This window comes from Urocitellus parryii, chromosome 9 (genome assembly GCF_045843805.1).
Source record: "Urocitellus parryii isolate mUroPar1 chromosome 9, mUroPar1.hap1, whole genome shotgun sequence".
NCBI classification, from domain to species: domain Eukaryota; kingdom Metazoa; phylum Chordata; class Mammalia; order Rodentia; family Sciuridae; genus Urocitellus; species Urocitellus parryii.
In genome coordinates this window covers 51,770,562-51,796,720 of record NC_135539.1, presented here as the reverse complement: position 1 = coordinate 51,796,720, position 26,159 = coordinate 51,770,562, and the positions used below count along the sequence as shown (strand labels likewise).

Below are 26,159 nucleotides of genomic sequence, written 5' to 3'. Positions count from 1 at the left end.
TCTTTTCCAATAGCTACTAATATTTTGCTTGTAGAAGTTATATAATTTTAGCCAGGTATGGTGTTCATGAGTATAATCCTAGGGACTGGGAGGTTGAAGCTGGAGGATTGCAAGTTCAAGGTAGCCTCAGCATTTTAGCAAGGCTCTAAATTTAGTGAGACCCTGTCTCAAACTGGGAAAAGTGTTGAGGGGGCTAGAGTTGTGGCTCAGTGGTAGATCACTTACCTGGCGTATGTGGGTTTGATCCTCAGTACCACATATAAATAAATAAAATAAAAGATCCATTGACAACTAAAAATATATTTTAAAAAATAAAAGGGTTGGGGATAAAACTTAGTGATAAAGACCTCTTGTGTTCTATCCCTGGGTTTAAAAAAAAATAAATGGAAAAGAAGTTATATAATTTGTGTAATTGTATTTGGTGTGGACTAATGAATTCTCCTCTTTTTGCCACATGACGGTTGTTCACTTTTCTAACCGTGGTTTGTTGAAAAGGTGGATCTTGACCAGTTGAATTGCTTTTTCCCTTTGTTGAAGATTAATTGAACATGTGCACCGACCTATTTCTGGATTTTCTATTCTGTTTTACTTATGTGTATGTTTTTATGCTAATTTCATATTATCTTGATTACTGTAGCCTTATAATAATTCTTGGTATTAGGTAGCCTTCTAACTTTGTTACTGTTTTTAAAAGTTGTTTTGGTTATCCTAGTTATTTGCTTTTCTCTGTAAATTTTTGGATCACTTTGTCAATTAAAAAAATTCTGAGATATTGAATTGAATTGCAATGAATTTATAAGTGGATTGTGGGAGAATTGAAAGCAACATTGGGACTTTTGATCCATGATCACAATAAATCTTTTCATTTATAGATCTTTTAAAATTTCAGTGTTTACAGTTTTTACTATATAGTTCTTTGGCATCTTTTATCTTTTTATTCCATGCTGGTGTTGTTTGATATTTTTAAATTTCAATTTCTGATTTTTGTGTCAAGTCTGAATTATCACATGGATTTTTCTAGCCTCCTTCCCTTATTGTTAAACTTTCATTCATTGAGAAACCTGGTTCTTGCCCTGGTCCATTGGATTGTTTAATTCATGAATGACAGTACAGTACTATACATGTACAACAGCTGTACCGCTGAGTTATGTTCCCAGTCCTTTTTAAAAGTTTTTTCTTTTTATTTTTGAGACAGAATCTCCCTAAATTCCTGAGTCTGGCCTCAAATTTGTGATTCTTCTGCTTCAGTCTCTTGAGTCACTTATAGGCAAGTACCACCATGCCCAGGTTCAGCTTTTTTTTTTTTTTTTTTGAGGGGGTGGTGCTGGAGATTGAACCGAGGTCCTCATGCTTTCTAGTCAAGCATTCTACCTCTGAGCCACATTACCAGTCCCCAGGTTCAGCATTTTTGACTTGTACGCTCAGGAAAACAAGCATAACTTTTATATAGTTCCTTTTGTTCTTTTCTTACTACTTATTTGCAAGGAACACTTTGGTCACTATTTTACACCCACTCCTTTGAGGTTATTTCTTGTGTTTGTAATACAGTTAAACTCTTGTAAATTTTGTCCATCCAGGACTCCTCCTTCCCACAATGATTTAATATTTGGATATGATAAAGTTCATATTTGTGTTGTAAAGAGCAATGGATTTGATAAGGACATAATGTTATAAATCTGCCATTATAGCATATACAAAACAGGTTTATTGATCTGAAATATTTTTACCTATGGAATCCATTCTTTCTTCCCACCCCTTGCAATCACTGTCTCTGGCATGCCATAAATTGAAATCGCTTTGTGACATTTTTAGACTGGCTTGCTTTTTTACTAGTGCTCTTGCATGCTCACATGTTCTTTTGTGTGTGTGTGTGTGTGTGTGTGTGTGTGTGTATTTGCATACATGTGTAAAGAGAGTGGGAGAGGTGATCCATTGTGTAGCTTTTTGGTTTTTTTTTTTTGTTTGTTTGTTTGTTTTGGGGGGTACTGGGGATAGAATCCAGGGGCACTTAACCACTCTGTCACATCCCCAGCCCTTTTAAAATTTTATTTTGAGACAGGATCTCATTAAGTTGCTTAGATCTTCACTAAATTGCTGAGGCTGGCTTTGAACTCACTTTTCTGCCTCAACTTCCCAAGCCATTGTGATTCCTCTCCTGTATCCTACCCAGCATCTGCAGGTGTGTGCCACCACACCTGGCTCTATGTGTGTGTCTTTGGTGGTTGTTTAGCTCATTGCCTTTTATAACTGAATGATATTCCATTGTATGGATCTCTCAGTTTATTTTTGATCCTGTTGAAGGATATCTCGATTGCTTTCCATTTTTGGTAATTACGAATTAAGCTGTATGAATATTGGCATGCAGGGTTTTTTTTTTTTGTGGACATAAATTTTTAACTCATTTGAGTAATTCTGCATTCCTTCCATAAGTGAATGAGAGTTCTTTGTTTTCTGCATTCATGCTAGTGTTTGATATTGTCAGTTTGTTGAGTTTTAGCCATTCTAACAGGTGTGAGGTAATACCTCATTGCTGTCTATGCAGTTTCATAATGATATTGAACATGTTTCATGTGCTTAGTTGCTGTCTGCATATTTTATTTGGTGACATTTCCTTTTAGATCTTTAAAGCCTGCCACCCACCCACCTCCAACTGGGAATTGAACCCATGGCCACTCTCCTACTGAGCAAATCCCCAGTTCTTTTTAAGATCAGGGTCCTGCTGAGTTGCTGAGAAGGCTTCAAACTTGAGATCCTGCTTCCCCAGCATCCCAAGTTGCTGGGATTTCAGGTGTGTGCCACTGTGCCTGGCTTAAAACACTATTTTCTTATAACTCCCATTACAGTTTATTTATCTAATTATTTAAGTATTATTTTTTATTTGGCGTACAACAATTAAACATTTATGGGGTATCACTTGGTTTTGATATAAGTATACTTTGCATAATGTTTAAATCAGTGTAAACATAGTTACCTAATCAAATGTTTATCATTTTTTTGTGGGGAAAACATATAAAATCCTTTCTCATGTTTTTTTTTAATTATGCACATTACTATTATCTGTAGCCACCCTGTTGTACAATAGCATACCAGAACTCACTTTTCTTCTCATCTAACTGTAATTGACTATCCATTGACCATGTTTCCCTAGCTCTTCTTCTCCTGTATCCTACCCAGCATCTGGTAACTGCTCTTCTACTCTCAACTTCTACAAGATCAGTGTTTTTAGATTCCACATAATTGAGATAATGGCATATTTGTTTTTCTGTGCTTGACTTATGTCCCTTAAAATAATGTCCTCCATGTTGTCACCAATAACAGGATTGTATCCTTGTTTATGGTTGAATAGTCTTCCAGTGGGCATATAACCACATTTCCTTTTATTCACTCATTAGTTGATGGATTTTTGGGTTGATTACATTTCTTGGCTATATTGTAAATAGTCCTGCAAGAAAGATGGGATTGCAGCTGTTTCTCTGACATAGGGATTCAAAGAAATTTTCAATTTTAATAAATTTCAACTTAATTTTTCTTTTGTGGATTGTGAATTTGGTATTTGAAAAAGTTCCTTGTGAAACCCCAGGTCATATTTCTTTCCAATTTGAATTGGAATATTGTCTGTGTTCTTAAAAGAATGCAAGAAAAAGTCATTGAGACCACCCTGTTCATGATGCTTAATGACACAAATTTTTGTTTTTTTTAGAGAGAGAGAGAATTTTTTTTAATATTTATTTTTCAGTTTTCGGTGGACACAACATCTTTATTTTTATGTGGTGCTGAGGATCGAACCCATCGCCCTGCGCATGCCAGGCGAGGACCGCTTGAGCCACATGCCTAGCCCCAAGTTTTTTTTTTTTTAAATACTATATGCAAATTTCATTTTTTGTTAAAGCCTGCTCACTCCTCTAAATGCTGTCTTTACTATTTTGTCCTTTTTGTTTTAGACTTAAATCTTGCCTTAAATTTCCTTTAGCAGTTTCCACTTGATTGCATTCTTTACTGCCTTCTAGCTGTCCATTTTTTTCTATATTCTTATTTTGCTGTTTCATTATGTTCAGACTGGATTATAATATTTTAATTTTCCTTGCTATGTTTTCCTTCCCTTCTTTAGATAGTTTATTTAAATTTAGATGAGAATTTTTAAAATTTGTGTATCTTTATTTTTAGCAGACATGTATTAAGAAAAAAATTTTAAATACTTAATAGTGGCCTATGGCTTCCTTTTTTTTCTTTTTAAAATTTGTTCTAATTAGTTATACCTGACAGTAGAATGCATTTTTGACACATCATATGTAAATGGAGTATAATTTCTCATTCTTCTGGTTGTACATGATGTAGAATCCACTGGTCATGTAGTCCTGTATGTACATATGGTAATAATGTCAGATTTATTCTACTATCCTTTGTATCCTCCTACCCCTCCCTTCTCTCTCCCCTAATCCAAAGTAACTCTGTTTTCTACTAGCCTCCCCTGCTGTTAATTAACATCCGCATATCCCAGAAAACATTTAGCATTTGGTTTTTGAGGATTGGTATATTTCGCTTAGCAAGATATTCTCTAGCTCCATTCTTTTTCCCGCAAATGCTATAATTTAATTCTTCTTTAAGGCTGAGTAGTATTCCATTGTGAATGTATACCATATTTTCTTTATCCATTCATCTATTGAATGACACCTAGAATGGTTCCATGGTTTAGTTGTTATGAATTGAGCTGCTATAAACATTGATGTGGCTGCATCACTGTAATATGCTGATTTTAAGTCCTTTGGGTATAAACCGAGGAGTAAGATAACTGGGTCAAATGATGGTTCCATTCCAAGTTTTCTGAGGAATCTTCGTATCACTTTCCATAATGGTTACAACCACTATGACTTCCTTTTTAAAGAAATTGGTATATTATAATTACACAACAGTGGGATTTGTTGTAGCATACATGCACATAATGTAATTTGATGTTTCATTATCCAGTACCTTGCTTTCGTTTCTTTTCTTTCTTTCTTTTTTTTTTTTTTTGTTTTGTTACTATGGATTGAACCCAGGGGTGCTTTACCACTGAGCCACATCCCCAGCCCTTTTTAAAATATTTTATTTAGAGACAATGTCTCGCTGAATTTAAGGCCTTGCTAAGTTGCTCAGGCTGATTTAGAACTTGGAATCCTCCTGCCTCAGCCTCTGCAGCTGCTGGGATCATAGGTATGCACCACCATGCCCAGTCCCTTTATTTTGTATTTTGATAAAGGGTATTATTAAGTTGCTTAGGGCCTCACTAAGTTGCTGAGGCTTGTCTAGAACTCACAATTCTGCCTCAGCCTCCGCTGGCATTCAGGCATGTGCCACTGTGCTCAGCTTTAGTACTTGATTTCTTGTTAAGTGTACAATTTAAAAAATTGTTTGGTGGTGGGCAACCTCTGTTAGGATCCCCTCTTGCCCTTGTAGAGTTCTGTTCCTATTCTTCACACTTGAATAAATTCTACTCCTTTCACTCTTAAAAGAGGAGAAAATTATTTGGTGAAGTAATTTCTTCTTCTGGAATTAATATAAAATTGTTACTTTTTTTAAAAAAAATACTGATTAAATTTAAGTTTTTCTATTCTCTTTTTCTGTACTGGGAATTGAACTCTAGGCCTCTCACATGCCAGTTCCACTACTTTTAGCTACACTTTCAGTCCTTTTTAAATTTTATTTTGAGACAGGTTCTCACTAAATTGACCAGTCTGGCCTGGAATTTGCAATACTCCTGCCTTCCCCTTTCTAAATTGCTGGGATTATAGGCATTTGCCATCATGCCTGGTTAACTGATTCTTTAGAAGGTACCTGTTCTGGGATTATTATTTTACTTATTTTTGTTTGTTCTTGGAGTGCTGAAGATTGAACCCAGGACAGTATGTATGCTAGGCAAGTACTCTACTATATACCCCCAATCCTGAATTATTAATTTTTAATAAGAACTTTAATTTTGGAGAACTTAATAATCAGTGCTTAAGGTTTTTTTTTTTTTTTTTTTTTTTTTTGTATTAGGGATTTTGAACCCAGGGGTGCTTAACCACTGATACACATCCCCATCCATTTTTATTTTGAGATAGGGTCTCACTAAGTTTCTTTGGGCTTTGCTGTGTTGCTCAGGCTGCCTTTGAACTAGTGATTCTTTTGTCTCAGCCTCCCAAGCCACCACCTCACCCAACTAAGCTTTGGTACTTTTAAGTTTAATATCTACATATTTGAGGTATACTGATATTTTATTGTTCACGATATTAAAAATGCTGAGTAGGTTGTAGAAACTGGATTGGTCTTAAGTTGTAAACTTGTTAATTTTGGATACTTGTCTGTATCTTAAGATTTTTGTTTATTTGTTTGCTTTTTTATTGGAAATACCTAGAGTAGTTGGCTAGAACAGATGCCCTTGGGGAGGAAGATAGCAGGAAGATAGCATTTTCTGAGCTGGATAATTTATGGCAGCCTCCTTTTAGTTTATATGGGAAAGATGATTTTTAAAATGAGCGAATGGAAATAAAAGGCTACTAGTTTGTGAAATAGTATGACATAAAGTTCTGAGTCTGACTTGGGGTCCAGAGTAAGTGTCTTTCTGTTCTTGTTGAAACATGGGGATGAAGTGATTAGAGTAAGGGTAGAGGATGACTTGAAAGAGTCATGAAAAATATGTGTGGATATTTTTGAAACTGCTAAGAAAAGTAGGTGGGGTGTACTGGGCAATAGATATGCAAAAACTATGTATATTGGTGATTGCCTACTTAGTTGAAAGCCTGTGGGATGAATATGGATGGAAGAGTATAATGATATAATTACAGCATAGATTTCAATTAGAGGAGTGTCCTGATCAGAGAGCCTTACAGTTGAATAAGCAAGATCCTACCAAAATACTTGAGAGAATAAGATACTAGAATAAACAATATTCAACCTCATTTAGAGAGGAGAATTCACATGTTCCAGAAATAGAGGAAGAAACAATCTAATATTAAAATTATAAGCTTTGTTTTAATAGAGCTTATTTTCAAAAATAAAAATAGAGTATTCACACATTTGCATATAATTTTTTAAAGCTATTTCATAATTTTAATTTTCTTTTAATCCATAATTTATAATAAACCTTTTCATTTATTCAACTTATTCTAGACATAAGATTGCAATACCTAATTCCTGCTATGTGGCTTTATATAAATATAAGATATTTATAAATTCCTTTCTTTTTCTTTTTTTCCCCCCTCTCAGAACTGGGAATTGAACCTGGAGCCTCATGCCTGCTACAGGGCAGCTACTCTGCCTCTGAGCTATAGCCCTAGGCCTAGACGTTAATAATTTTAGTGGTTTCTCTTAGGGTTTTTCGCCTTCATTCTCCACTCTCATCCGGGCTTTATCTCATAACCTGTCTTAGCTCTTATTCTTCTTCTCATTGTATCCAGTCTGGCCCATTTGATCTGCCTTGGTATTTAACTACTTTTCTATACAGATATCTTTTATTATTGTTGTTTGGGGTACTGGGGATTGAACCCCGAGGCACTTAACCACTGAGCCACATCCCCAGGCCCATTTTATTTTGAGACAGGGTCTCACCAAATTGTTTAGGGCCTCACTAACTTGCTGAGGCTGGCTTTGAACAGTGATCCTTCTGCCTCCGAATCCCAAGCTTGTGAGATTACAGGAGTGGGCTACCATGGCGCTGGCTATAGATGTCTTTTAACATCTATAGATGTCTCCCTTGCCCTCCATTTCTCTTTGCTTTAACTAAAACTGTGGATTGAATATCCCATGTTGAACATAGTGGAACTGACTTGCTTATTGTTCTCTCTAACTCCTCTTTCATACTTATCTTTGTAGGCATTATGAAAGATATAAAGCCTGACAATGAATGAGCTTAAACTTGGACTGGCCTTTAACCTATATAGTTGTTTGCCAGCCCCAAAGTCCCTCTCACACCAGCATGAACTCATATAGCTTATATTATTCTTTGTACTTTCCTTTTCTTCATTCTTATGGATAGTGGATCGATTGATATGTCAGAACTACAGTAACCTGAATATTACCTTCATATTCTCTTACTCATTTTTATATCTTCAGATATTTCTTGTTATTTCCCTGAAAAAGAGAAAAAAGAAAAAACACAAGTCATCCCCAAATATGCACAGTCATGTTTTGCTTAACAGGAAAATACATTGTGAGTTATTGGTCACTGGATATTTCCTCACTGTTGGACCATCACATTATACTTACACAAACCTAGATGGTCAGTCAATTCATGTGGCCTCTTGATGGGGTACAGAGATGTGGTAGTCAGGCTTTATGACACACATCAGTCCCAGTTACATGGAAGGCTGAGGCAGGAGGATCACAAATTCAGAACCAACCTCACAACTTAGTGAAACTGTGTCTCAAAATAAAATAAAAAGGACTGGGGATATAGCTCAGTGGTACAGCACTTTGTCTAGCGTGTGTGAGGTCCTAGATTCAATCCCCACTACTCCCCCCCTCCCCCACAAAAGAGAAATAAATGCAATATTTATGAGACTGCTGCGAGCATAATACAGCATTTACAGTAGGCTGCTTTCCAATAGGCTTTTTAAAAAACAATAAAAATATAGCATATTAAACATAAACAAGTAACATTGTTCTCACCAATTATATAATGTATATAATTAAATATGCTATACTTTTTATACTATTGGCAGCATGGTTAGTTTGTGTATATTGGCATTACCACATGCTTTGTGCTGTAATGTTTGTATGCAATGATAGGAATGTCTCAGCTCCATTATAATATTTTATTTTATTTTTGGTGGGGGATATCAAACCCAGGGCCTTATACATACTAGGCAAGAGCTCTACCACTGAACTATTCTACTAGTATGATCTTTTTTTGAACTGAGGTTGAATCCAGGGGCATTTTAAACTGAACTGCATCCCCAGCCTTTTTTATTTTTTTATTTTGAGATAAGATCTGACTGAGTTGCTAGGGCTTCTCTGAGAAGCTGGCCTCAAACTTGGGATCCTCATGTCTTAGCCTCCCGAGTCTTCGGGATTTCAGGTATTTGCCACCATCCCAGCCTACTAGGATAATTTAATGGGATCATCATTGTGTATATTGGTCTTTTTTTTTTTTTGACTGAAATGGCATTATGCAGGGCTGCGATTGGGGCTCAGCGGTAGAGCACTCGCCTAGCACGAGGGGGACCCGGGTTAGATTCTCAGCACCACATTAAAAAAGTAATAATAATAAAGGCATTGTGTTGTGTCCATCTACAAAAAAGATTCTCTCCCCCCCACACACACACTTTAAAAAAAAAAGAAATGGCGTTATGCCATGCATAACTATAGTTCAGTGTACAGTTTTGAAAAGTTGTAACGAAAAATTTATGTCTCATTTTCTGGATTTATTTCCTAAAATTTGCTCATGTGAAAATACTTTTGTCAAGAATACAACATAGGTAACATTGTGTATGTTTTATCCTCTCATGTTAGGAAGAATATATTATTAGACTGTCCCACTATTGATATTGCTAAGTTTGATCATTTGGTTAAGTTCAGAAATCTTTATTGTAAAAGTCAGTTTCCATATTTTATAACTTGTAAGTAATGGGAGGGTGTTAGGATTCCCAATACTTTCATTGAAAATTTAATTGGCATTCTAAGTATTGAACCCAGGACTTGGTGCACTCCAGGCAAGTGCTCTAGCACTGAGCCACTCCCCCAGCCCTTCCAATAGCTTTTAACATATGTTTTTATTCTATTTGCCCACTCAGTACCATAAACTTTAAAATCTGTTCTGTCCTCTTAACAATTTACCAGAACTGTTTCTTATATAATCAGAAGTTTAAAAGATTTTCTCATCTGCCAGAATAAAACCTAAGGGACAGAAATGAAGTTATAACAATGGAAGTAAAGCAGGAGAGGCCAGTGGTAAAGCAGACCTCAATGGCTCTTAGTGATTGTATTTGCATACTTGGAAGGTGTGCTAAACACAATCATGAAATATAAAATTGTCCTTTGTTCCTTATAGCTATTATAAAGAAGCTATTTTAAAATTTTGAGCTAATGCTTTGCCTTCTTTAAGGAATCTTGGTTAGAGTTAATATACTTTTTTATTTTGTAGGTTTAAATGTAATGCTGGATATTTATATCTCCTTTTAAGGTAAGTTTCTTATTTTAATTTTGTTTGAAACTACAGTATTCTTTTAAACTCAGTACTCAAGTAGCTTGTCTAGAATTTTACTTGCTGAAATTCTATTAGTAAATATTTACCACCTGAGCTTATAGATTTTATCATAGAGAAGAATGTTATCCTCAGGAGAATGGTCTTTTCTGTACATATAGTATTTAATATACCTAATATTTGAATGCTGAGGAAAATTGGTAGGTTGTCTTAGAATCTGGGGTTTATACATTTTTGGTAACTCTGTTTGCTTTAACATTGACATACTTGAGTTTGGGATTGTGTATGTTAATTCCTTAAGGCTGTTGTAATAAAAATAGAGATTGAATATCCCTTATTTGAAATGCTTGCAATCAAAAATATTTCAGATTTTGGATATTTTAAAATTTTGGAATATTTGCATTTATATAGTATCTTGGAAATGGGACCCAAGTCTGAATGTGAAAATCATTTATGTTTCAGGTATAGAATGAATATATGGTATTTTTAATATAGCTGCAGGTTGACTGTGACCTATCAAATGAGGACAGACAAGTGTAGATATTTTGGATATTTTTTCTTTTTTTTTTTCTTTTTTTGTACCAGGGATTGAACTCAGGAGCACTCGACCACTGAGTGACATCCTCAGCCCTATTTTGTATTTTATTTGAAGACAGGTCTCACTGTGTTGCTTAGCACCTCGCCATTGCTGAGGCTGGCTTTGAACTTGAGATCCTCTTGTCTCAAGCCTCCCAATATTTTTCCATTTTTGTCTTCATGTTAGTGCTCAGAAAGTTTCAGATTTTGGAGTATTTGGGAGTTTTGGATGAGGTATGCTCCATCTGTACTGCAAACAGGGTCACTTAACACAGCAGAAATTATTCTCTTGAAGATCTGGAGGCCAGAAGTCCAAAAATCAGTGTTGGCAGAGTATATGCCCTCCACAGACTCTAGGGGAGACCTCCTTCCTTTCCCCTTCCCAGCTTATGGTGGTTCTTGGTTTTCACTTGTTTCTGCTCAGTCTTCACTTGGTCTTCTTTTCTCTGTCTCCAAATCTACTCCTTATAAAGATACCAGTAATTGGGTTTGGGAGCCCACGTTAATCAACTATGACCCCATCTTAACTTTTATGTCTGCAGATACCTTATTTCCAAATAAGATTACATTTTCAGGTCCTGGGGTTAGAACTTTGATGTATCTTTTTGGAGTATACAGTTCATCCCATAACAGTTGGAGTTGACATACTCAGGTTGTAGCAAAATTGAGCTACTGTGCTTATTTTGAATCTTGAGCCCTATGGTTCTAGAGGTACCAAAATATTTTGGAATTGGAATGGAAATAAAAGTAAATGCTAGATTTCTCAAGGCAGATTAGGGCTATTTCATTTCTTTTTTCTTTCTTTCTTTTTTTTTTGTGGCACTGGGAATTAAACCCAGGGTCACATGCATGCTAGGAAGCACTCTACCACTTAGCTACACCACAGCCCTTTATTTTATTTTGTGATAGGATCTCACCAAGACCAGGGTGGCCTCAAATTTTTCATCCTCCTGCTTCAGCTGCTCAAGTAGCTGGGCCATTTCTAACAGATTTTGAATTAGAGGAACAAGTATATATTTTTAACGTTTATAAATAAAAAGACTGGTTACCTGTTAATATTTGTGAATTTGGCCTAAAAAGGATTGTGGCCCTATTGAGTAGTGGTAAGAGGGAAACCAAGTAAACAGGTAGTTTCTTTTGGTTATCTATGTGTAAGTTTTGCCTAGTAATAGCATTATTTAAAAAAAAAATTATATTAGAAACATACTCTTTTTAGTTGTGTATCTTAAACCTTTTTAAAGCTTGCTAATAATGTTTTAAATCTTCCCGAAACATAAGAAGTAAAATATTAAGGTGGGGTCATTGAAGTCCACTTTCAAAAGCTTTCTTAGGTGTTGCATATAGTGAACCTCGCTCAGTATCTGGCCATTGACAGGTGCCCGAGACATATTAGTTATTATTATTATTGAGCCTTCCTAGGAAAATGAAGGAGGTTTGAAGTAGCCATGAAAATTAGGAAAGTGCTTTCCAATTCTTACTTTTGATAGTGTTGGGTTGGACTGGTTAGTATGTTCACTGTTCCAGTCATTAGTTTTAGTTTGGGTCATGAATTACTGAAAAATTTAGATTATAATTAAAATGAAAGTATTTTTTTTAAATGTAGGATAATACATATTATGTATTGTTTCTTTTCTGGGGTTTGAGATTTGAAGGTAATGTTCTGTATTACCTGTATTATTGATGTTTGTGAACAAATAGCAAATCCAGATTACATTAAATTTTTTCTTTGTTCTCTTCTTCCATTTAAGTAACATACTATATTAATGCAGCAAGTCCTAAAGCCATAATGTGGCATGCCATCCTTTTTGAGAGGTGAATAATATTGAATAAAAATGGCTGACAGAAGTGGGAAGATGGTTCCAGGACAAGTGTATATTGAAGTGGAATATGATTATGAATATGAAGCCAAGGACAGAAAGATTGTGATAAAACAAGGGGAGCGCTACATCTTGGTGAAAAAGACCAATGATGACTGGTGGCAAGTTAAACCAGATGAGAATTCCAAAGCCTTTTATGTGCCAGCCCAATATGTTAAGGAGGTCACCCGCAAAGCTCTAATGCCGCCTATTAAGCAGGCAGTTGGACTGCCAAATAATTCTATGAAAATGATGCAGAGTCTACACCTTCAGAGATCGACAGAAAATGTGAACAAATTGCCTGAGCTTTCAAGTTTTGGGAAGCCATCGTCGTCTGTTCAAGGAACAGGTCTTATTCGTGATGCCAATCAGAATTTTGGACCCAATTATAATCCAGGTCCCACTCTCAATCTAAGCCTGGACCTGACCCATAATAATGGAAAGTTTAACAGTGACTCACATTCTCCTAAAGTTTGTAGCCAGAACAGGACGCGCTTATTTGGTCACTTTCCTGGTCCAGAGTTCTTGGACATTGAGAAAACTAGCTTCTCCCAGGAACAGTCTTGTGATTCAGTAGGAGAAGGCTCGGAAAGAATCCATCAAGATTCTGAATCTGGAGATGAACTTAGCAGCAGCTCCACTGAACAGATAAGGGTAAGATTTAGAATAGAATGGTGAAACACATGTCCTACTTTAATTAAAAATTAATTTTGTATTTTATTTAAAGTCTTTATATAAGATTTAGGACTTATTTGTTTTGCTTTATATTTTCAGAATATGTGGATTCTGTCTTGATATAAAGAGTTAGAAAATATGTCACTTTATGGTTTTCATAATTCTTTGCCTTTCAGGACTAGGACTACTTTAAATTTGAGAAAGTTATTTTTTTCTCTGTATTGCCTAAGGCAGAAGGGATTTACTTATTTTAGGCAGTGATGATATTTCTTTTTACCATTTTCTTGTATCTGGAGATCAAACCCAGGACTTCTCACATTCTGTGAAAGTGCTCTGCCACTGAGCTAAGACCTTGCTTTTTGTTTTTCTATTTTGAGACAAGGTCTTATTCAATTATGCAGACTAGCCTTGAACTTGTGATCCTCCTGTCTTAGCTTCCACATAGCTGGGCTTTCAGGTGTGTGCCACCACACCTTGCTTAATGTTTCTTCTAATAGAAAAACTTTTACTGTTTCCTTTCTCTGCTCATTTTTGACTTATTTCTAATAAATCTCAGACAATAATAGATACATGAGATGTCACTGGAGTATTAACCACTAGCTATTGCTCATTGAAACTAGTTTACTAACCTTAAATACCAAAAAATGTAGAGCAAAGGAACCTTTACTTCCACTAATATACTTTTGTGACTTAAATATCTAAATATCCACTCTTGACTACATGGAACTTTAGCCTACAAAAAATTTTAGGTTGTTGATTTCAGGGTTGATTCTCCCCACCCCTCTTCTCTTAACCTAATTTTGTTTTGCCTCCTATTTTTGCTGCCAGGTGTATGCCAGTTTATTTTTCATGTGAAGTAAAGCCATTTTAAAAGCATATTCATATGATTGGCGATGTGGCTTAGTGGCAGAATGCTTGTTCAGCTGTGCAAAGCCCTGGGAGTAGTGGCACACACCTGTAATCCCAGCTACTTGGGAGGTTGAAGCAAGAAGATCACAGGTTGGAGGCCAGTCTCAGCAACTTAGCAAGGCCTTATCTCAAAATTTAAGAAAATAAAAAGGTCTGGGATGTTCTTCAGTGGTAAAGTTGCCTCTGGGTTCAGTCTGCAGTACTACTCCACTGCCCCCCAAATATGGATGAAATTAAAATTTGGGTGCATTTAGGAAAGTCTAATTTTAAGTAAATTTAAAAATTATTAAGTTTGGGGGTGAAGCTCAGTTGTAGGGTATTCATCAAGCTAAGTCAGTGTATGACTAGAAGGTTACTTAGTTGTGGTCTCATTGTTATGGAAGTATATTCTTTTTGTAGGTTGTAACTTTTCTTGTAATAGTTTTGAATGAAATAGGAAAAGGGAAGATTCTCTAGAAAAACTTCAGGTGTTTGAGATCAGTTTATCATTGTGGGTCTCAGTAGACTTTCCTTTAATCTTCATATGACACTCTGACATAGAATATATAGTGTTTCCTGACGTTTTTCTGTGCTAGCTCCTTATCAAGCTAATGGGCTTTGGGAGATACATGTTTTCTTTTCCAACCAGCTATCTGCATATTTCACCCATTGTATTTACGTGCATGAACAATTATGTGTTCTTTTCATTGTGGTCATCTTAAGTTCACTGCACTGGAAGTTCATGGTTCCCAACTTCTACTTGGTCGCAGTACTGTTTGGAAGTACTACCAGATTTCTTTGACCAGCTGTCTTCCTAACTCTGAGACAGCTGTTTTAAACCTTTTCCATTTTCTTAATTTCACTGATTCATTTGCTTTTTCCTGTGCTCTTACTAGATAACTTTGTTGCCTTCTACTTCATAGCAAAAAATAAAAGCCATGTTATCAGAATTACTTCAACTTTGGTGAGCACATTTTGCATAGTAGTTAATAGTTTTGGCCTTAAATTTGAATCTGGTTCCATATCACTTGCCAGCCATGTGATAATCAGAAAAAATTACTTTTATTTTTCTTTGTGGTGGTAGGTGTAGAATTCAGGGTCTCACACATGTGAGGCCAGTATTCTACCACTGAGTTTCAACCCAAGGAAAACTTACTTAACCTCCATGTGGCAATTAACTTCATCTTAAAATGAGGATCATAGAGTTGTTGAGTACATAGTAAATACATTAGGTATCTACTGATGATTAATAAATTTTATTATCTCTCGATTTCTGTGGACCAGTAAATCAGCAACTTAGCTGAATAGATGCGAACGCTTGGGGTCTCTCCTGGGGTTGCTCCAGTATTATACAGGGCTGACTGGCCTGGGGGAGCTGCTTCTGAAGATGATTTAGTCCAGTGGTTCTAGTTATGCCTCTTTACAGCTGCTTGAGTGTTGTTGTTGTTGGTTTTTTTAATTGGTTATTCAAAACATTACAAAGATTGCAGAATCACATCGGTTACACATCCACATTTTTACATAATGCCATGTAGTAACTGTTGTATTCTGCTACCTTTCCTGTCCTCTACTATCCCCCCTCCCCTCCCCTCACATCTTCTGTCTACCCCATCTACTGAATTTATTTCTCTCCTTATTTTTTTCCCATTCCCCTCACAACCTCTTATATGTAATTTTGTATAACAATGAGGGTCTCCTTCCATTTCCATGCAATTTCCCTTTTCTCTCCCTTTCCCTCCCACCTCATGACTCTATTTAATGTTAATCTTATCCTCCTCCTCTTCCTCCCTGCTCTGTTCTTGGTTGCTCTCATTATATCAAAGAAGACATTTGGCATTTGTTTTTTAGGGATTGGCTAGCTTCACTTAGCATAATCTGCTCTAATGCCATCCATTTCCCTGCAAATTCCATGATTTTGTCATTTTTTTAGTGCTGCGTAGTACTCTATTGTATATAAATGCCACATTTTTTTATCCATTCATCTATTGAGGGGTATCGGGGTTGGTTCCACAGTCTAGCTATTGTGAATTGTGCTGCTATGAACATCGATGTGGCAGTATCCCTGTAGTACACTCTTGTAAGGTCTTCAGGGAATAGTCCGAGAAGGGCAATAGCTGGGTCAAATCGTGGTTCCATTCCCAACTTTCCCAGGAATCTCCATACTGCTTTCCATATTGGCCGCACCAATTGGCAGTCCCACCAGCAATGTACCAGAGTACCCTTTTCCCCACATCCTCACCAGGACTTGTTGTTGTTTGACTTCATAATGGCTGCCAATCTTACTGGAGTGAGATGGTATCTTAGGGTGGTTTTGATTTGCATTTCTCTGACTGCTAGAGATGGTGAGCATTTTTTCATGTACTTGTTGATTGATTGTATGTCCTCCTCTGAGAAGTGTCTGTTCAGGTCTTTGGCCCATTTGTTGATTGGGTTATTTGTTTTCTTATTGTTTAATTTTTTGAGTTCTTTGTATACTCTGGATATTAGGGCTCAAAAGTGTGAGGAGTAAACATTTGTTCCCATGATGTAGGCTCCCTGTTTACCTCTCTTATTTTTTCTCTTGCTGAGAAAAAACTTTTTAGTTTAAGTAAGTCCCATTTGTTGATTCTAGTTATTAACTCTTGTGCTATGGGTGTCCTATTAAGGAATTTGGAGCCCGACCCCACAATATGTAGATCGGAGCCAACATTTTCTTCTATCAGACACATAGTCTCTGATTTGATATCAAGGTCCTTGATCCATTTTGAGTTAACTTTTGTGCATGGCGAGAGAAGGGGATTCAGTTTCATTTTGTTGCATATGGATTTCCAGTTTTCCCAACATCATTTGTTGAAGATGCTATCCTTCCTCCATTGCATGCTTTTAGCCCCTTTATTGAATATAAGATAGTTGTAATTTTGTGGATTGGTCTCTGAGTCCTCTATTCTGTACCATTGGTCCACCCGCCTGTTTTGGTACCAGTACCATGCTGTTTTTGTTACTATTGCTCTGTAGTACAGTTTGAAATCTGGTATGGGTACACCTCCTGATTCACACTTCCTGCTTAGAATTGCTTTTGCTATTCTGGGTCTTTTATTTTTCCATATGAATTTCATGATTGCTTTCTCTATTTCTACAAGAAATGCCGTTGGGATTTTGATTGGCATTGCATTGAACCTATAGAGAACTTTTGGTAATATCGCCATTTTGATGATGTTAGTTCTGCCTATCCATGAACAGGGTATATTTTTCCATCTTCTAAGATCTTCTTCTATTTCTCTCTTTAGGGTTCTGTAGTTTTCATTGTATAAGTCTTTCACCTCTTTTGTTAGGTTGATTCCCAAGTATTTTATTTTTTTTTTTTGAGGATATTGTGAATGGAGTGGTTGTCCTCATTTCCATTTCAGAGGATTTGTTGCTGATGTACAGGAATGCCTTTGATTTGTGTGTATTGATTTTATATCCTGCCACTTTGCTGAATTCATTTATTAGCTCTAGTAGTTTCTTTGTAGACCCTTTTGGGTCTTCTAGGTATAAAATCATATCATCCGCAAATAGTGATAATTTAAGTTCTTCTTTTCCTATCTTAATGCCTTTAATTTCTTTTGTCTGCCTAATTGCTCTGGCCAGTATTTCGAGAACTATATTAAATAGAAGTGGTGAGAGAGGGCATCCCTGTCTTGTTCCAGATTTTAGAGGGAATGCCTTCAGTTTTTTTCCATTTAGAATGATGCTAGCCTGAGGCTTAGCATATATAGCTTTTACAATGTTGAGGTAAGTTCCTGTTATCCCTAGTTTTTCTAATGTTTTGAACATAATGGATGCTGTACTTTGTCGAATGCTTTTTCTGCATCTATCGAGATGATCATATGGTTCTTATCTTTAAGTCTATTGATGTGGTGAATAACGTTTATTGATTTCCGTATATTGAACCAGCCTTGCATCCCAGGGATGAATCCTACTTGATCATGGTGCACGATCTTTTTGATATGTTTTTGTATACGATTTGCCAGAATTTTATTGAAGATTTTTGCATCTAAATTCATTAGGGATATTGGTCTGTAGTTTTCTTTCTTTGAGGTGTCTTTATCTGGTTTGGGAATCAGGGTGATATTGGCCTCATAGAATGAATTTGGAAGTTCTCCCTCTTTTTCTATCTCCTGAAATAGATTGTGGAGTATTGGTATTAGTTCTTCTTTAAAGTTCTTGTAAAACTCTGCTGTATATCCATCTGGTCCTGCGCTTTTCTTGGTTGGTAGTCTTTTTTTTTTTTTAAAGAGAGAGTGAGAGAGAGAGGGGGACAGAGAGAGAGAGAGAATTTTAACATTTATTTAATTTTTCATAGTTCTCGGCGGACACAACATCTTCATCTTCCTTTGTATGTGGTGCTGAGGATCGAACCCGGGCCGCACGCGCGCCAGGCGAGCGAGCTACCGCTTGAGCCACATCCCCAGCCCCAAGTTGGTAGTCTTTTGATGGCTTCTTCTATTTCCTCACTTGATATTGGTCTGTTTAGGTTGTTTATATCTTCCTGATTCAATCCGGGTAGTTCATATGTCTTAAGGAATTTATCGATGCCTTCACTGTCTTCTATTTTATTAGAGTATAGGGTTTCAAAATAATTTCTAATTATCTTCTGTATTTCTGAATTGTCTGTTGTGATGTTGCCTCTTTCATCCCGTAAGCTAGTAATTTGGGTTCTCTCTCTTCTTCTCTTTGTTAGCGTGGCTAGTGGTCTATCAATCTTATTTATTTTTTCAAAGAACCAACTTTTAGTTGGCTTTGTTATTCACTGTAATTCTCTGGAGATTGATCCAGGTTTGTGTGTCTATCAATATTCATTCTTTTTATTGTCGAGCAGTCTTCTGTGATATGGATATGCCATAGTTTATTTAACCATTTATCCATTTAAGAATGTTTAGGGTTTTTTTTTTTTTCCCTTCTAGTTTTTGGCTTCATTAAAAAAAAAACAAAACTATTCAAAACATGTTTGTACAGGTTGGTGTGTAGATTTTCTCTGGGATAAATGCTGGTGAATATAGTTGTATAGTTGTTTCATGTTTAGTAATTTTTACTTTTATGTATTTGTTTATTTTTTGATATTGGGGGTTGAACCCAGGGCACTTAACCATTTAAGTACATTCCCAGCCCCTTTTATTTTTTATTTTGAGGCAGGGTCTTGCTAAGTTGCTGAGGCTGGCCTCAAACTTGTGATCTTCATGCCTCAGCCTCCCAGGTTGCTAAAGGTGTGCACTGCCATGTCCAGTTTATATGTTTAGTTTTTTAGGAACCAGCCAAACTGTTTTACAGAGTGGCTGTACCATGTTATATCTCAGCAGCGGTGAATTAGTTTGTCTCTGTGCTCACCAATATTTGGCAATGTCATCTTTTCTTTGGTAACGCATTCTGATGGGCGTGTAGTAATATCTCATTGTGATTTTAATTTACATTTCCTGAATGGCTGTTCATACGTGACTTTGTTTTTTTTTTTTTTTTTTAAATTGGTGCTGGACATTGAGTTTAAAGTTTTATGCTTGCCAAGCATGTGCTCTACTATTGAGCCCCTCAGCCTCAGAAATCTTTATGTGTGTGTATTTTCCATAAATAATGTATCCTCTTTATTGAAAGGTTTTACATGTCTTTTGTCAAATTTCTAATTGGATTGTTTGTTTTTTTGCTCTGGAGTTTTTAGCTCTTTATGTGGCCTGAATACTAGTCATTTGTCAGAAAAATTATTTGCAAATATTTTCTCCCAGCGTATAGTTTGTCTTTTCATCCTTTTAGTGGGGTCTTTTGCAGAGCAGAAGTTTTTTATTTTGATGAATTCCAATTTATTAATTTTTCCTTTTATGAGTCATGCTTTCAGTTCAAGTCTAAGAACTCCTTGCATATCTCGTTCAGGCTTCTCTAGAGAAGCAGAACCAATGGGATGTGTTGTATACATATTCATATATGTATTTATATATGGTGGGAGAGAATGATAAATTTAAGCATTTGGTTCTTGTAAATATGGTGGCTTACAAGTTCAGAATCTATGAAGTGGATCTGCAGTCTGGGACCCAGTGAAGAACTGATGTTGCATTGAAATTCAAAAGGCCATTTATTGGCATTGCTTCCCTTTGCTTTGAGGAGATGTTTTGTTCTATTTGTTCCTTTATCATTGGATGAAGTCTGCCCACATTATGGTGGTCAACCTGCTTTACTAAAAAACTGCTTTGAAAATGTTAATCTTTTCTAAAATACCAACAGAGAAACATCCAGAATAACATTTGACCAAATATATGGTCCCTGTGGCCCCTCCAAATTGACACAAAAGTAACTATCACAGTAGCCCTGAATTCTAAATCTTGTTTCCTTCTATGTTTTTGTTCCCTTAAAAGTCAATGTTTTACATTTGAATATGTGATCTATTCAGATTTTATTTTTTGATAAGATTTGAGACTCAGATCCTAGTTCTTTTATTTTGACTTATAGATATCTAGTTATTACAGTAGCAGTTGTTGAAAAAACAGTGTTTCCTTCAACAAATTGTTTTTTTATGTTTTTGTCAGGCCTGGTGGTACATGCTTGTAAATGACTCTGGAAACTGAGGCAGTAGGATTTCAGGTCTGATGGCCAGCCTGGGCAACTTAGTGAGATGCTGTCACAAAAATCCTGAGAACTGGGGGTGTAGCTTAATGGTTAAGCTCCTGTGGGTTCAATAAAATACCCCATAAACACCCATCACTTCCCCCCTGAAAAAAAAATCAAGTGGTCATATTTGTGTGGATCTGTTTTTTGGTTCATATGGTTCGGCTTCATTCTTCCCTGTTCTTTTAAATAATAAGAACAATTATTGGAAAGAGGACTAAGACAAATAGGCTGATTTAAAAATAAAAACACTGATGAAGGAGGCTATGAGGTGAGTTAATATTGTGTAGCCTTAATTACTATAGTTATGTAATAAGTCTTGAAATTGGGAATGCTGATTTCTACCACTATTTCTTTTCATGATTATTTTAGCAATTGTAGTAGGCTGAATATATCAACCTCAAATATCAGATCCTATTCCTTGGAACCTATCAATATTATCTCATATGGAAAAGAGGTCTTTGCAAATGTCTTTAAGTGAAGGATCTTAAGATGAAGAGATTATTCTGGGTACTTGGATGTAGTCACTAATGTCTTTATAAGAGGCAGAGGCATCACACACACAGAAAAAGTGTGATATGAAGATGCAGCAGAGGGGTCGCAACAGCAGCTAGGCAGCGCAGCTTCAGAAGGCTTCCGCATGCCATGGCTTGCAGCACTGGCACGTGCCCCATGCGCCCCCAGGATGCCCAAGAAGAAGGTCAGCTCAGCCGAAGGCACAACGAAGGAGGAGCCCAAGCGGCGGTCAGCCCGCCTGTCAGCTAAGCCTGCTCCTGCCAAGGCGGACGCCAAGCCCCGAAGGTGGCGGGCAAGGATAAATCATCAGACAAAAAAGTTCAAAAAGGGAAAAGAGGAGCAAAGGGAAAACAGGCTGAAGTGGCTAACCAAGAAACTAAAGAAAATTTACCTGCAGAAAATGGAGAAACGAAAAACGAGGAGAGTCCAGCCTCTGATGAAGCAGAAGAGAAAGAAGCCAAGTCTGATTAATCATACACCATGTCTTTTCAGTGGTCCCGTTTCCCTTCTTGTACAATCTAGAGGAATATTTTCATCAACTATTTTGTAAATGCAAGTTTTTTAGTAGCTCTAGAAATTTTTTTTTAAAAAAGGAGGGAATCCCAATCATCCCATTTTTTTAAGTGTGAATGATTTTTTTTTAGAAGTGAAATCATTTGCTGGTTGTTTATTTTTGGGTACAATCAGAAAATAGTGGGATATTGAATTATGAGAGGCTTGGACTGTCTTTGGTGTCAGCTTAACATTCCATAGGTGGGGGGTTAGTTTTATATCCTACAATACAAAGCATATTAAATGACAGTTTGGAGTCACAGTATTGCATTTAATGTCTTGAATATTTTAAATTACTTCTATTCCTGTCTTTTTTAGTAGAATTGTTTCCTAAAGAAGACCACTACTGGATCATTGCTGTCAGAATCGTATGTACTCTGTAACATCTTTGGTTGTGGAAGTCTAGTTTTCCTAATATTTTTAATGTGCTGTGAAAGATGAAAAATTTGAGTTTGTTGTGTGTGACAAAGTTTTGAATTAGTGGGATCTAAGTAACAACAGCATTCAAAGATACTGGTACTTGATATTCTATTAAGAAAAAATTGCCTCCAAATTAAAAGCTGGAAAGTCACTGGAATAACTGAAAAAGAATCACAGTATAAGGCTTTTTAGATTTCTGGTACATGTGTTAAGAATTGTGTACAAAGTGAAATGTCTGTGTACTGATTCTCAATACAGCCAATAAAATCTCAAACACACACACACACACACACACACACACACAAAGATGCAGCAGAGAGGTATTTGAAGTTATTTGAAGATATTCTCTGTGAAGACAAAAGTAATGTGGCCACAAGCCAAGGAATGCTAGCAGCCAGCTGAAGCTAGAAGAGGCAAAAAAGGAGTACTCTCTCAGAGCACTCTACCACTATACATATCAGAACTGTTAATTGTACTCCAATGAGATAAAACTTTATTCAGTTGAACATAATGCTTATGTGTAGTTCTTTTAGTTTTTAATTTTCAGGATCACCCTTCTTTTGTCATTTATGAATAGGAGTGGCATAAAAATTGATTTGTGTTTTTTCTCTGTGTGTGTGTGTGTGTGTGTGTGTGTGTGTGCGAGCGCGCGCACACGCACGCATACTGAGGATTGAACCCACTGAGCTGCAACCTTAACCCTTTTATTTTTTTATTTTGATCACTTAGGCTTCAAACTTGCAATTCTGCTGCCTTAGCCTTCTGAGTAACTGGAATTACAGGTGTATGTCATTGCACCCTGTATATGTAGGCTTTTGCGTGGATGTAAATTTAGATCAGTTGGCTAAATAACCTATAAGCGTGATTCCTAGACATTATGGTACAACTATATTTAACTTTCTAAGAAACTGCAAACCTGTCTTGCAAAGTGATTTTATTATTTTGTATTTCCATTAGCAGTGATAGAGAATATTTATTACTCCATATCTTTACCAGCTTTTAATATTGGCATTTTTTTAATTTAGACATTTGAATAGATGTGTAGTGTTTTTATGTTTTAATTCAAATTCCCTAATGAGAAACGTTGTTAAAGCATCTTTTTATATGCTATTTTGCTATCGATTTTCTTTGGTGAAGTGTTTCTTCCTTTTTGCTCAGGTTTTTTTGGTACCGGGGATTGAACTCAGGGGCACTCAACCACCAAGCCATATCCCCAGCCCTATTTTGTATTCTATACAAAAAGAGACACACCCTCATTGAGTTGTTTAACCCCTTGCTTTGCTGAGGCTGGCTTTGAACTTGCAATCCTCCTGCCTTAGCTTCCTAAGCCGGTAGGATTACAGGTGTGCACCACAGTGCCTGGCTTGCTCAGTTTTTAATGGACTGGTTTTTAATTTTTTTTTAAAATACTATCAATTTGTGTGTGTGTGTGTGTGTCTCTCACACACACACACACACACACACACACACACACACACACACAGGAGTCAGGTTCAATACCCAAGGGTGCTTTACCACTGAGGCATATGCCCAGCTCTTTTTTGTACTTTATTTAGAAACAGGGTCTCACTGAATTGCTTAGTGCCCTGCTAAGTTGCTGAGGCTGGCTTGGAACTCGAAATTCTCCCAACTCGGCCTCCTGAACCTCTGGGATTACTAGCATGTGCCACTGTGCCTGGCTCAATTTTATTCTTTTTCAAGAGTATTTTTATTTATTCTAGGTCTTTTGAATTCCATATAAATTTTAGAATTAGCTTGTCAATTTCTACAAAGAAACCAGTTGGAATTGTGTTAGGTATTGTTTGAAGTATATAGATCAATTTGGGGAGTAATGCCACCTTAGCAGTTTTTAAATTTTTACCTTTGCAGTGACTGAACCAAGGGTTTTTTGCAATTTAGGCAAGCATTCTACCCCTAAGCCATAACCTCAATCTCAACAATATTAACATTTTTTGCAGGGAAGGTCTGATCTGGTAGCACTGAATTCTCTCAGTTTTGTTTGACCCAAGAAAATATTTCTACTTTGGATGCATCATTTTTAAAATATAAAATTCTAGTTGGCGATTCTTTTCTTTCAACACTTTACATTATTTCACTCCATTTTGTTTGCATGGTTTCTGATGAGAAGTTCATTGAAATTCTCATCCTCATTTCTCTGTAAAGATGCACCCCACTTTACTTCTTTCAGAATTTTCTTTGATCTTTGGTTTTTCTGAAGTAATTCAAGTATTATATACTGATGCATATGTATAGTTTTAGGGGACTTTTATCCTGCTTTCAGTTTGGAACGTTTGTATTGGCATATAATCAGACTCACTGATTCTTTCTCCACCGTGTCCAGTCTACTGCTTATATCATCAAATAAATTTTCTGTTTCTGTTACAGTGTTTTAATTCCTGGCATGTCGTTTTGATTCATGAAACTTTAAAAAAATTTTCTCTGCTTAAATTCCTCGTTTATTTTTGTATATTGTCCCCTTTTCCTTTTATACCTTAATCTGTTAATAATAATTATTTGAAATTCCCTATCTGATAATTCTAATATCTATTCTGTATCCAGTTTGATTCTGATGCTTGCTTTGTTTCTTGGTGTATTTTCCTACATTTTGACATGCCTAATAATTGTGGTTGAAAGCCAGATGTGTTGTATCAAGTAAACAGGAATTGAATTAAATATACCTCTCAGGTAGACATCAGGTTAATCTGGCTAAAGATTAGATTGTATTTAGTTTGCTGTAGTTGCAGGTACCAGAGGCTTTAAATTCCTAAAGTAACTGTGTTTGTCTTGGAGGCTTCTCAAAGAGCTCCTTCCTTCTTATATATCTGTTTCTTGGAGATCTTTCCCCTGTAATTGAGTATTGTTACCCTAAAGCCCTGTTGGTGTGATGGTAAGAAAGTGTTGGGGAAGGGAAACTATTCTGTATCTGTGATTATATTTCAGGTCTTTTAGTGTGTCTTTGGACTATGAACTTCACAAGTGTTTCTTCCCTCCTTCTTTCCATTTTGTGAGACGGGAACGCTAGAGAGGACTACAGTCTGGGAAATGCCCTTTCTCCAGGTTGGATAAGGCTTTTGGTAAGATCTTATATTGTGGAAAGTAGGTCTTCGTTGTGAGAACTATTTGAGGTTTTCACACTTGGTTACTTTTTCTCTCTCTCATCAGAGCTGTGGGAGTAGCTTTCTTGGCTCTTTAAATCAAGTGTGTTTCGGAAAATGTAGGGTCCCTCTTAAGATGGTTCCCATAAGTTAGTTATTCTTACCCTGGTCTCTATTCAGCCTCCAGAGTTCATTAAAATTACTATTTAAGTGTTTCTACTGGTTTGTTAGCTCCAGTAGTTTCTGCTTTAGGTAGGTAAATCTCCTCCGTGACTGAATTTGCCCCATTTCAATATTTTGTGGTAATGGTTTGCCATGAGACCTTGGCTCTCTAATGGGTCCACAGAAATCATTTGTTCAGCCTTTGTGTTCATGTTAGAATGTTAGTTGATGATTTCCAAATTTTCTTCATGTCAGAACTAAAATTGGAAGTTCTACATTTGTTCTTGTTTTGTATCCTGATACCTTGCCTAACTCAACTTATTGATTTCAGGAGAGTTGATTTTTGTTTTAATTTTAATTCTTGGTTATTTTCCATGTAGACCATGATGTTATCTGCAAATAGGGATAGCATTGTTTCTTTCTTTTTGTTATGTATGCCTTGTATTTCTTTTTTTCTTCCTTTTTTTCTTTATTGCATTTGCTAGAACATTCAATACAATGTAATAGGAAAGTGTTAACATAGATATCCTTGCTTTGTTACTGGTTTTAATGGGAAAACATTGTATTTCACTGTTAAATATCCTTTTATGTATAGGTGTTTTGGAAATCCTCTTCCTGAGGTTGAGGAAGTTTTCCTCTATTCCTGTTTTT

At 36.3% G+C, this 26,159-nt stretch overlaps 1 protein-coding gene and 1 pseudogene across 1 annotated transcript in view; both read left to right on the top strand.

Moving 5' to 3' along the window:
- The window catches only part of Arhgap12 (Rho GTPase activating protein 12), a 116,422-nt gene that overhangs the window by 5,900 nt on the left and 84,363 nt on the right, over positions 1 to 26,159 (top strand). Inside the window, exons 2-3 of the mRNA XM_026402334.2 lie at positions 10,100 to 10,138; positions 12,484 to 13,245. Coding sequence (XP_026258119.1) covers positions 12,568 to 13,245 — 678 coding nt within the window. The 5' untranslated portion in view covers positions 10,100 to 10,138; positions 12,484 to 12,567. The remainder of the gene's footprint in view (positions 1 to 10,099; positions 10,139 to 12,483; positions 13,246 to 26,159) is intronic.
- On the top strand, positions 21,449 to 21,795 carry LOC113192247 (non-histone chromosomal protein HMG-14 pseudogene; annotated as a pseudogene).